Genomic DNA, 12,526 nt, shown 5'->3' on the forward strand with positions numbered 1-12,526 from the left:
GACGAGCGAATTGAAAAGTAATCACTACAGGTTCACAGGATCGCAAGTTATGCTTCTGATAGAGAAGCCAAGAGAAAAAATCAAGACACTAAAACTTTAGATGGTAGGTTGAGTTAGCAGATTTTTCACGAAGTATCCATTAAAAACCTGTTAAGTTTTCGGCCCTAAATTCTCGGATTTCAATGTTTTTCTATTGCTATCATTGTATGTTATAGAAAATGATCTTAGTTGCCCGAGGGATTTAATGGGAATGGTGGGCCCGAGGCCGAGGGGACTAATGTTTTTTTGTAATGTATCTAGAGAACCCAAGGGTAACAAAACGTTGAATTTCATTTTAAACTGAAATTAATGGTTCAATTTTGCAGTTGAGTAAAAAAAATTTTCTCCTTAAAAATATACTGGAGATGACATCAGCCAAACGTCTTCGTCTCGGATAGTAAAGTGGCCTTGCCAACTTATGAAATTCAGGGTGATATCTGACGGTAACTTGCCAGTCCAATGTAAAGTTGACGATAACAACATCCAAGTCTCATAAGAAAAAGAAATTTGTCACAAAATCACATTTTATTCACAAATTTTCTCTCTCTGATATTTATCTTTTAAGTAACCGTTACATATTATTTTGTACTTCATAAGTAGGCAAGACCACTAGCCATTGCGATCAATGTTGTTAAAGTTTTCTGAAATTTGATCACAAGATGGAGTAATATCTTATCAGAAATTAAATTTTTACTTCGTAAATAATAGGGGGTGCTAACTTCCTTATGGCATTCAGTATAGATTTGAATAACTAATTACATTGAGGCTGCTGCGTTATTTGAATAGACACCAGTTGCGTAACACCCATAGACACTATAAAAGATAAACAACATTTCTTCCAAATGTCGAAAACTGGAATGTGACTTATTGTTTTTGTATACCCCTTGGTTCTCTAAATAAATTTAAAGTCCAGCCGTCTAAGGAAGTACCCCGTACTAGAGTACTAGAATGGAATAGAACTCTTGTGAGGGGACCAGGCGTCTCGGGTCGCTAACATTTCTGCTCAAACATATACTCGTAATCACAACAAGAGTTGATTAAAAATGTTATCAAACTCATGTTATCAGCCCCTCGATTTCCCTCAACAGCTCGTCTTCGCCTCTCTCGATAACAATAACATCGGTTAATGGTACATATCAATTAACAATTGGAATATGCAGTAATACGCAAATTGTGAGACACAGAATCAGTTATATTAACTAAACGAAAATGCCAAATAGCAGCCAGAAATCCGTGAATATCTGTCGGCTTGTCCTCCTAGGGGACTCAAGCGTGGGAAAGTCCAGTCTGATCCTTCGCTTTGTATCCAAGTTTGTCAAAGTAGTTTCTACCACAATTATGAATGAAGTTTACCATATGATGGTTGAAACAGCCGATAAAGACTCGGGGATCTTTCATTCTACTACTTTATTTAATGTTAAGATTTTTTGGATCTTTTTCCGTCGGTGCCTCCCCTCCTCCCCCCGGCTTAGTGTTTGAGTGTTCGCATATTATTTGTAAACCATCCCCTCCCCCCCCCCCCCTCCTCGAAGCACGTTCAACATTTATTTTTTAACAAAGATTTACTATGCAATAGCACGTGCTCTATAACTGGGGGGGAGCATAACGTACTTGGGTACTTGGGGGGGGGGGGGGGGGGGGGGCACAAACGGAAAAGATCCGATTTTTTGAAAATGAAAAATATCACATATTTTCTTGGCGGCCGCTCTCGAATTTCTCTCTCTACTGATACAACCCACAATACGCGCGTTAAAAAAATAATACATGGGATGGATCTATCTCCGCCCCCTCCTCCAGGTAACTGGGGGCATAACTTTACGCCCCCTTTCAGAGCACGTGTCATTAAATAGCAAATCATTACGTAAAAATGTGGTGTGTAAGCTTGGGGGTGCACGGGGAATAATATGCACCTACTATATTCCACCCCCACTCTCCGCGTATTTTCTATGGAGCGCATTGTTTGTTATTTATAGTTTAAAAAATATAGATTGTGGCCTGGAGCGGGGGGGGGGGTGTGGCCTGGTGTGAAAGTTTTATATCCACTAAGCTTTGCGGAGGAAAGATTCGATGTTTTCCATATCCCCCTTGTCCATTACTGTCTTTTTCTATTGTTAAGTGCGCAGTTTTAAATTGATGAGAACACAATAAAGTTAATGCGAGTATTTTATATCAAGTATCTGAGTCTCTGGACGGTCGCAAACATGGCAGATCGAGAATTGATTAACATTTCAATTGCCTTAAAGATCTTCGAGATGTCCATAGTGAGCCTTCAAATATATGACACTTTGGGCCAGGAAAAGTTCGATTCCTTAACAGATGCATTTTATCGACAAAGCAACGCAATCATGTTTGTTTATGACGTCACAAACAGACGTTCGTTTCATAACATCAGTCGGTGGATGACACGGGCATATGAACATGGATGCTCATTCACACCAAAAACAGAAGCCGCATTCAATGGGAAATATTGCATTTTGGTGGGAAATAAAGCCGATTTGTCGCTTTTTGAACGAAAAGTTTCATATTGGGAAGCTAGTCTATTGGCTCTTCGTTTTAACATGAAATATTTTGAAACCTCAGTGTATGACAACAGAAATATTCAAGAAGTCTTTCAAAATGTAGTGGCTAACTATCGGTTACACGGGATAGGTTCTGAAATGCCAGTTGATTCGGAGGCTCATGCTCAAAGTTTCAGGTTGAACAACCAGCGAAAATTGGATCATCAGAAAGGATTTACTGGAAAATGTTGCTGAAGTTAACAACTCATGATTGGTTGGGAAATGAACCTTTTCGTATTTTCGAATGCAACAACCGACCAAATATAATTTAAGTATGTTTCCATAATTAGTTTTTCAAAATCTTTCAATCTCTCTATTTCAGTCCCTCCGAGACAATAGTGTATCCAATTCAAATTTGTATTAGAAAGGAGCAGATGTAATTTTTATTGGTTGCCCAAACAAAGCACAGCGGATAAACTGTTTGCAAGTGTCAACCAGTATGTCGAGAGACTCTTGATTACGCGTAAAAGAAAGCCTCACAAATGCAAGAAAATCCAAAGAAAATTCGGATATTTTCCGTTTGTGTCCACCCCCTTCCGACCTCAGTACTTCATGCCCCCTCCCCCCTCCCCCAGTTAAAGATTACGTGTCATTACATAGTACATCTTATGTAATAATATGGCACGTGACCTCTGGGGGGAGAGGGTTTCAAATAATATGCACCCATTAAGGTGAAGGAAAAAACACGGGATAGATCCGAAAGTTCACACACAATCGACAAAAATTATTTTTATTAGATAAAACTTTGAAGGTTTATATGAGTCGTTGCACCACTTTACACCATGCAGGGTTTTTCTGGCTTTTCGTGATTAGTCTTCTCGTTTTAGTGTATCTCTGGATAGCCTCGACTGCATTTTTTAGTGGCTAGTTTTGCGTAGGGGTAAATAACAAGAGAATTAGGGGGTAAATATAAAAAGAAAATAACAAGGTCATGTAAGAAGAAGGAGAGAAGGAAAAAATAAACTAAAAAACAAAAGATGGAAAGGTTAAGAAGACATAGATAAAGCTAAGTTCGGTTCAACTGTGGCGTGTGAGGGGATCCAAAACCCTCAGCTGTTTTATTTTGCGCCAAAGTGCACAAGGGTCAAACTTTGAGCAGCTATTATGATTGCATTTGCGTTCACTGTGGCAGGCAAATGATCATTTGCACATTGAAATGAATATGTTCTTCTTATTTTTAAAGGTATTATGCTACTGATTCTGAGACTAAAAGATATCCACATATCTCCAAGTTAGTTAAGTCACCTGTTTAAAGAGAATTTCATGATGTGTGCCAGAAATTCAGAAATTCCTCTGCCAAAGTTTTCACGAAACAATGTTGGGGTCCCCAAAAAAGTTTTTCTGAAAGGCTTCCTCTCGTCTTGTTTGTTCCTGCGTCTTATTCTCGCCATTTCTTCTGAGATGACAACATTTTGGACAAAAAATTGTTGTGATAAACTTAAACTTATTAAATAGATAATTTCCCCTTTTCAAATCGTGTGATTTCAGAGTCGCAACGCAAAGTGGCGATACCGCGGAACATCGCACGAAATATACAGCAACGTACATCATATTGACGACGACGGGGTGCATTTGAACGATTTCGGCTTTAGCGGAATAAAGAAAACCTTTAAAAACAAAATACTATACGAAAAATATTCAACCGCAACTGACAGCAGAGGTCACCACGAGCACATAAAGTGCGCAGTTACGTGCTAGTGCGGCAGTTTCAGACAGTGATCCAAGGGTGCCAGCGGTGAATTGTCTGAAAACGTTACTCCCAGTCTCAATCTAGGTAAATAAAAAAAGTCCGAGAGTGCCCATTTGGGTTCCACAGGACATTGTTTGTTTTTTCTGTTTCTTTATATTTAATTTGGGGAAAAGCTTAAAAATTCTAGTTTCTTAATTGTTACGAGTGGAGTCCCTCAAGGGTCTCTTCTCTGGCCACTACTGTTTCTTTACTATATAAATGAACTCCCAGAGTCGGTAGATAATATTCTTACATATGGATATGCCGACGACTACAAACATCAGTAGCAACTATAATTCGCTCTAAAAAAATTTGGACAAACTACATTTCTGGCGCCCCGAAAACGAAATGTTCCTTCACGAAGACAAATGTAGAATACTTTTTATCAAGAAAAAAAGACAAGTTAAAATGTGTGACCAAATCTTTAAACCCGTGAACACTCAAAAAGATTTAGGTGTCGTAATCACGAAAAATCTCACCTAGACAGCAAACGCAAATTGACGTTTTTCTAAAGCAAAGCGAGCACTCTGTTACCTAAAAAGAAATATATCAAACAAAACGACAGTCATTAACAATCTAAACGTGTATAAAGGCTATGTTGTCCCCATTTTATCGTACGCGATCTAGGTATGACACCCTAACAAAGGGAATCTAGTCTTGCTAAAAAGACTACAAAAAAATGCAACAAAAAGGTTCCTTGTAAACTCCATCGACTATAAAAACAGGCTTCTAACTCTGAAAATTCTAGCTCTTGCGATGTACTTAGAACTCCACAGTCGCTTATTTTACTGTAATATTGCCGACGGCGGATACAATATAAATATAAATCAATCTATTAAGTACAACTCAAATGAAAGAACAAGACAGGACACAAATGAAGTTATTTTTGCAAAAACACGAATATGTAAAAGCGATGGAAATTTTTGGATGAGAAAAGCAATCTTAAACAACATTTTTTGTACATTAAAGATTTGTACATAAAAGAAAAGAATGGATAACCAATATCTACACGCAATTCCTTAGGAAACGATTTATTGAGAACGAACCCTGTACTTGGGAGTTTGCTGTCTTTGTACGGACTGTAACATCCACACAAATTTCATCTAACTGACGAAGTAGGGCGTTGACCACCCGTGGATGAATTCCAGAAGCCTTCTCTACTACTACTACTACTACTACTACTACTACTACTACTACTACTACTGCTGCTACTACTACTACTACTACTACTACTACTACTACTACTACTACTACTACTACTACTACTACTACTACTACTACTACTACTACTACTACTACTACTACTACTACTACTACTACTACTACTACTACTACTACTACTACTACTACTACTACTACTACTACTACTACTACTACTACTACTACTACTACTACTACTACTACTACTACTACTACTACTACTACTACTACTACTACTACTACTACTACTACTACTACTACTACTACTACTACTACTACTACTACTACTACTACTACTACTACAACTACTACTACTACTACTACTACTACTACTACTACTACTACTACTACTACTACTACTACTACTACTACTACTACTACTACTACTACTACTACTACTACTACTACTACTACTACTACTACTACTACTACTACTACTACTACTACTACTACTACTACTACTACTACTACTACTACTACTACTACTACTACTACTACTACTACTACTACTACTACTACTACTACTACTACTACTACTACTACTACTACTACTACCTCTACTACTATACAAACATAAAATTCTGTTTACCAAAACCGAAAAAGGAAGATTTGATGCACGTTTCTACCAATTTCTAAAAATAAATATTGTCCAATTTTTCTAGTCAGCCTGACTTCAGTGTGCAGAATAATTTTCGGTGGCAAGTATTGATTTCAAATCTTTCATTTGCCGAAGCAAATTTTTCTTTAGAGGAATGGATGTTTGGAGCTAGCCGATTTTTCGGGTCCAGTTTAGGTGCTTTGCAGAGGGCAACCAGATTTTTAATCAGTTTAGTCAACAAAATTATATACATTGTTCACCAATTTTTTCATTTAAAGTCAATAGTAACTGCCAGTCCAAAAATTCTAGATTAATTTACAAAATCTTGAAAATGTCTAAAGTATTTTAGTGATAAATATTTTAAATTTTTTGTTCACTTCTTTCCAGCTTTGGAAAAATCATAGGGAAGCTTCAAGGAATTTTGTTTTCAAACTCAGTTTTCCTGAAAAAATTTGGCTTCAAATTGATACATTAAAATCACAAAAAAATTGCTGGTAAATTACCTAAATAATGTGCAGGGAAGAAATTCCGGGGAAAATTGTGCAGTTAAATCTTACCTGCACATGGCCTTACCTGCACACTGTTCAGGTAAGTTTACCTATACATCATTTAGAGTGTCTTCAAGACCTTGACCCCAGATGGTATGACAGAAGTTTATTTAGCTTCAAACATCATAAGTTCATTTCAAAGCCAAATCAGTAGCGCACAATTTTGAAGCTGAAACAACCGGACTACCTTGCTCTTAATAGGTCAAACGTTAGATCCTGATTATGAACCAATTGATCCTTCGGGCATTGGTTGGTGGTCTCTGTTTTTTAAATCAGAAAAAAGAAGTGAACAAAACAACATTCTGTTCGGGATAACCAATAAAAGTTTTATAGGTTGTTCATTCAGTAATTAGAAGAAAAAAATCAGTGTGTTTTTGCATATGTTTTTTGGACATTGCCTTTTTGTTTCAATTGAGAGGCAATATTGGTTCTATTTCGTTTTGATATGAGCACTTGCTGCTTTCGTCTGCCAGTCAGTTCTGAAGTTCATTAATACTTGAGGTACAATCGGGGGTTTCTGGAACAAAGTCTGTGTCCTCTGCTTTATGTTATCTGGATGTTTGAGAAAAGCGTTGGCAAGATGTTAAGCGAACAGTCTTTTGCATGTAGAAACAGCGACCTAGCGCAGGACTTTCACCACAAAATTAAAACTGTTTGTTCATCAATCAAGTTGCTTAATCGCCTGTTTTCTCAGGCTACAATGTCACAGAGGTAATTCTGTTTGAGGTGTCGTTTGATTGTTATTATCAAGAAATTGATAGTTTTGGCGTCTTCAATTTCTTTTCGACCATTATGCAGATTCAATTTTCATGGGTTTTGGGAAAGAATTGTTCTTAGTTTCTTTGTGATTTGTTTTTTTTTTTGCTTCGCAAATGAAAGATAACAATCACCTTAAAATTCTTATTTCCGCGGTACGAAATATTTAACTGGCCCTGAAAACTTTTGAATAAAAACTTCAATGAAAATAAATAAATAACGATTTTGAGTTCAAGTAATTTCTGTACTATCAGGAGGTTAGTTACGGTGGTACAGTTTTCTATTGTAAACGATGTAAACGGTTGGTACAGTTTTCATTTATGATTCCAATTGTTTGTGCGTCAATTCCTTCTAAAGATCAAACAATTTTTCATAAAAACTTTTGCATTTTTTTTAATTTTCCAAATTACCTAAATTTCTCAGTTTTTTTTAAAAACGTCTAGCTTTTTTGAACATCCAACAAGCATTTTCAGTTTACTTCTTTAAATTGCACCCTACAGATTTGCGCCCCAAACAGAAGACAATACTATAATCTCATAATTTCAAAAACCAAGCATTAGTTTCTTTCTATGAGAATTAAGATATCATATACGATGAATACAAAGCTTGACAGTGCCCTATAATGTTGTTATAACACAAAATCCATTTTACATTTTTTCACAGTTCAATTAATTATTCTGCTGAGGAGCTTGGATTTTCAGAGATAACTGAGCGGATAATTTAGATTCCTGATGTGAAATTTTCAAACAGTAGAATCGATGAAATGATCCTACTAATTACAACGTGTTTTCTCGCAAAAACGAGAAGTCAGCGAGAACACAACAAAAAACCCGCAAAAACAAAAAATACAATTATCGCTAATGTAAATGCTATAAACAAGATTGGACTTTAACAAGGATGCTCGGTAATGTGCGTTCGCACATTAAGTTCCGACCCCGCTCATCTACATTTTTCACTTAATTGTCTACCAAATGAGGAAGATATAAAAAAATTAACATATCAACATATTGCTCAACAAACTACTAAAAGAAAAAAACAGTCTAACTTAGAAGGCCTATGAGACCTGTGGCTACCATAATATGACTAACATAAAAGACGGTGATGAAAATCGAATAGTTACAAATATTAATTACGACCAAAATTCTTTTCACATTTTTTGAAAACCATTAAAAACCAAATCAAAATGGCATCAGATAAAAATTATACTAAGAAGATTAACCGATATCTTATTAGAACAATATATGGGACTTTTCCTCAATGTGACTTGGTAACAAGTCGACAAGAAATGAGCAAAAGGGCAAAGTTTATTAAAACATTGCTTTTTTTTAAAAGAATTAACTTCGAACTGAGTAGAAATATTATGCATCAAATGAAATCATTGAGTGAGTCTTTTATACCTCCATTGACAGCAACTGAGACCCTTTATTATCCAGGATATGTCAGACAACAACAAAAAAAACGACAAATACAGGCAAAAAGGGAAAATTTGCACGAAGAAACATGCTCGAAAACGGTGTCCCAGCCAATTAAAATTAAAGCTGATCACGAAAAAGATTAAAAATCTTCGTTTGCGTTTTTTTGCAAGTGACAAAATTTGTAAATCAAATGACGCCCATTATTGTGATACTGTGAAAAGAGGCCCAGCTACAATTTAACAGAATTAAATTTGCAAACCACAAAATCTTTCAGTCTTTTTTTGAAAATCAAATATTTTCAAAATTCATAGCCAACAAAAGCTTTCGACTAAAAAAGTAGACAGTTTTTCTTGCAACTACTTGGAAAACTAATTGTTCCTCTTTTTAGTGAGACTAAATCATAAGAATACAAAACAACATTAAAGACAAGCTGAACAAATAAGTTTCACAAACAACTCTACGAAACCACAGTATTAAAGCCATTAAATTTATAGAATATTAACCGCGAGAGAATTGTAAAAACGACTATCACAAAATGACAGCAGAAAGAACCGCAAAAACAGAAATGTATTTAAACTTCACAAAATTCTTCTGAAACAAATTGTCTAAGCCCTGAAGACATCAGTTAAATAGTTTAAACAAGAGAAAAATTATTGTCTGGTTCTTAAAAACAATAAAATGAGCACTAAATATGGAGGCTAAGTTACGAAAATGATACATTGTAAAATACGAAAAAAAAACACAAACCAGAACAAAAAGGCATAAGTTGAAGAATACTGTACTCATTTTTTAAGAAATTTAATTCGAAAGTAAAAAAAGCCATTGGATATTCACTGATATCAGTTAATAATTTCATCTGTGTATCAATGGTTGGCCACTGAGACTTTTAATTACCCAATATTTGGCATATGATCTCAAAAATTAACAACAAATAAAGGTCAAAAAAAATCTATCAAATTCTGGAAGAAACGGTGTCGCAGCCCTTAAAACCATGTTAAAAAACAACAAATATTTTCAGTTCCAAATGATGTAAAGATTTTTTAGGTTAGACTGTTAAATAATGTGACAATTTACCAAAGATACAAAAAAACAGCAAAAATGGGCAATTATTCACAAAAATCACAAAATTTTGTTTGAAAACTCGTAGTAACAAGAGCAACAATAGCTTATGTTAAAAAAAATTGGCGAAAAAATCAATTTGTATTTTAGAATGGGGAAATTTTGACCTGTACACACTGAGAAAAAGCAAAATGTTGTCCAAAAAAAATAAAAAACTGATAAGTTAAAAAAATCACAGAAGTTTCCTTAAAACAAACAATTTTAATAACATAAGAGACACTAGGTAAAAACCGAATGAATAGAAAAAATTCTGTTACACCTCCAAAGGAAGCTTTTCAGATCTTTGAGTGGTTAGGTTAATAAATTAGACTGCCAAAATAAAAACAATTGAAGGAAAAAGACAGGAACTCAGTTAAATTTTGCTAAAACTCTCCCTCAAAGCCAAAAAACCCTTTGGTTCTCTGAAAACAAACTTTCTAGATTTGGCCTAAAGTTTACGTAAAATGCAGCTGTCATTAAGTGAGCCGTGAATAAAAGATATTTCAGTAATTTATATTAAAAAAAGCAAAGCAAAAAATTTTGAAAAAAGGCTGCACCAAAATAAAAACAAAAAAGTTTCCGATTCTGAGAATCCATGATAATATCAAACCTTTTCCTGAGTTTGTCGCGCAGCCAGCAAACCAAAAAAGTGTTTTAAGTGCTTGCGAATTAGACCAATTGTTAGTGAAATTCTTCAAAAATCAAAAAAAAACAAGAATGCATTTTGTATAATTATCGAGTTAAATCTGCTAAAAACGGCAAAATTTTAATTCCAGAAGACTTTCATACGGCGCCTGATTGCAACTAGCGCTCTTTTGTGGATTAGGGAGTCTGTGCGGAGGTTTCTAGGTCACTACGTCCGGCAAACTTTAACAAATTGGACAAAAAACACATTTTATGCCATTTTTGACGAAAAAAGTTCGAATTCTGAAAAATTTATCAAAAATATTAGCCAAAATAACTTCAATCAAAGGATTCAGCAACTCTATTCTATCTCTAATGGTGACAACAACACTCTTTTGTTAAAAAATTTTAACATATTTTAAATTTTATTAGCGAAATTGTGCCAATTTTTAGCAAAAATTGCTGAAAATGTTAACAAAAACAGTCGAATGTTCACAAAATTTTAAACCTCGATAACTCCCTATAAAAAACGAAAATTGAAAAAATCTTTTTAATTCCGTATTCTACACTGTACGGGCTTTTTAATGATACCACTCACAATTCTCTACGATGAATATATCGATCGGCCAAAATTGACTGAACAAAAAAAACCCAGTTGAGTATATAGTTCCTCCCTCCCCACTAAAGTGGGGGTCGGAACAATTAATTTTTATAGAGTTTAAGGATCTATTCTGTTTCGGGCTACCAGTGTTTTTACGCCCTCCAGTTACAAATTTTATGCTGTTATGTAGCACATTACCATGTAGAAAATTAGCACGTGCGGCTGGGGGGCGTAAAAAATATAAGCCCACTAAACTGGGGGTCCAAAACAAAATAGATCCGAATTTAAGCTGGAATTTCTTTTTTTGAATGATTACTGTAGGGATATAGGAATTAAAACATAGCAATGGAACGACTGACTAAATTATTTTGTGATTTGTAGTAACAGACAATTCTCATGGGTTACCTTTTGACCAGAAGTCAAAAAATGTTATGATTTCCTTCAAACGCATTCGTCTAATTTACTTAGTTACACTTAACAAATTGAATTGCAGGTATGAAAACAGATTTTTTGAACTATTTTCCTTCAAGCACAGTTGTCAGACGTTTCAGAAAGCTCGAAACAAAAATTTTATTTGATTAAAGACATGTAAAACCGTTAAAAACACAACTCAAGTTATACATAGAATTGTATTGCATTCAATTGATACAGCATCAGTTAGATTCAGTACAATTCTGTGCATGACTTACGAATAGAGCGCTGGTTAGAACGCTATCCTCGTCAAATTGCGTAATCTTCTTAATTAGTTTAATTTTATTTCATATCAATTTTTAGAAATGCAATCAGAACTAGCAACTTAAAAAAAACTGCATGCGCCGGCTTTGAAAGCGACCACTGTCTCAATAATGAGGACCCTACTTTTTTTGGTTTTCTTACAACGTGAGATTAGTTGCATAGGAAAGAACGGCGGTAAATAATCCTACTATTCTTTTGTGGGCGGCCGCGTCAGATATCATATAAACATTTATTAATTAACATAGAACTATAGCAAAGATGATATCACATAGTAAGAATTTGCGAACCGTTCAGTGTTTCATTTCGTTGATCTTCAGATTAACGAAATGAAACACTGAATCTGATCTTCAGATTCACATTTCAAGGTCACAGATAAGTTTTGCCTAACTGGCAAAAGCAATGCTAACAGTTGTAATGCGATGAAGTTAACTTTTTCAATTGAAGTATCATTCACATTTTTCCATGAACCCCAAAAACTAAATGATCAAAAGCCTTTATTGCCGTCATGAAGGCATCTTTCTCTTGGTTACGCTCTATGATTGCCTCACTTTTAAATTCGAAATATAATTTGTGAACTTGCGCAGGAGGTCCTGCGCAAGTTCACAAATTTAAAAGAAATATTGAA

General features: G+C 35.0%; 1 protein-coding gene across 1 annotated transcript; it reads left to right on the forward strand.

The window, feature by feature from the left end:
* Positions 1–1,191: 1,191 nt before the first annotated feature.
* On the forward strand, positions 1,192–2,883 carry LOC142334931 (uncharacterized). The gene is made up of 2 exons (XM_075383260.1): positions 1,192–1,455; positions 2,214–2,883. Exons 1-2 carry the CDS (start codon positions 1,249–1,251, stop codon positions 2,790–2,792), a joined length of 786 nt encoding a protein of 261 aa, XP_075239375.1. The 5' UTR covers positions 1,192–1,248; the 3' UTR covers positions 2,793–2,883.
* The last annotated feature ends 9,643 nt before the right edge of the window (positions 2,884–12,526 follow it).

This window comes from Convolutriloba macropyga, chromosome 2 (assembly GCF_964194025.1).
Source record: "Convolutriloba macropyga chromosome 2, txConMacr16.3, whole genome shotgun sequence".
Classification (NCBI taxonomy): Eukaryota; Metazoa; Xenacoelomorpha; order Acoela; family Convolutidae; genus Convolutriloba; species Convolutriloba macropyga.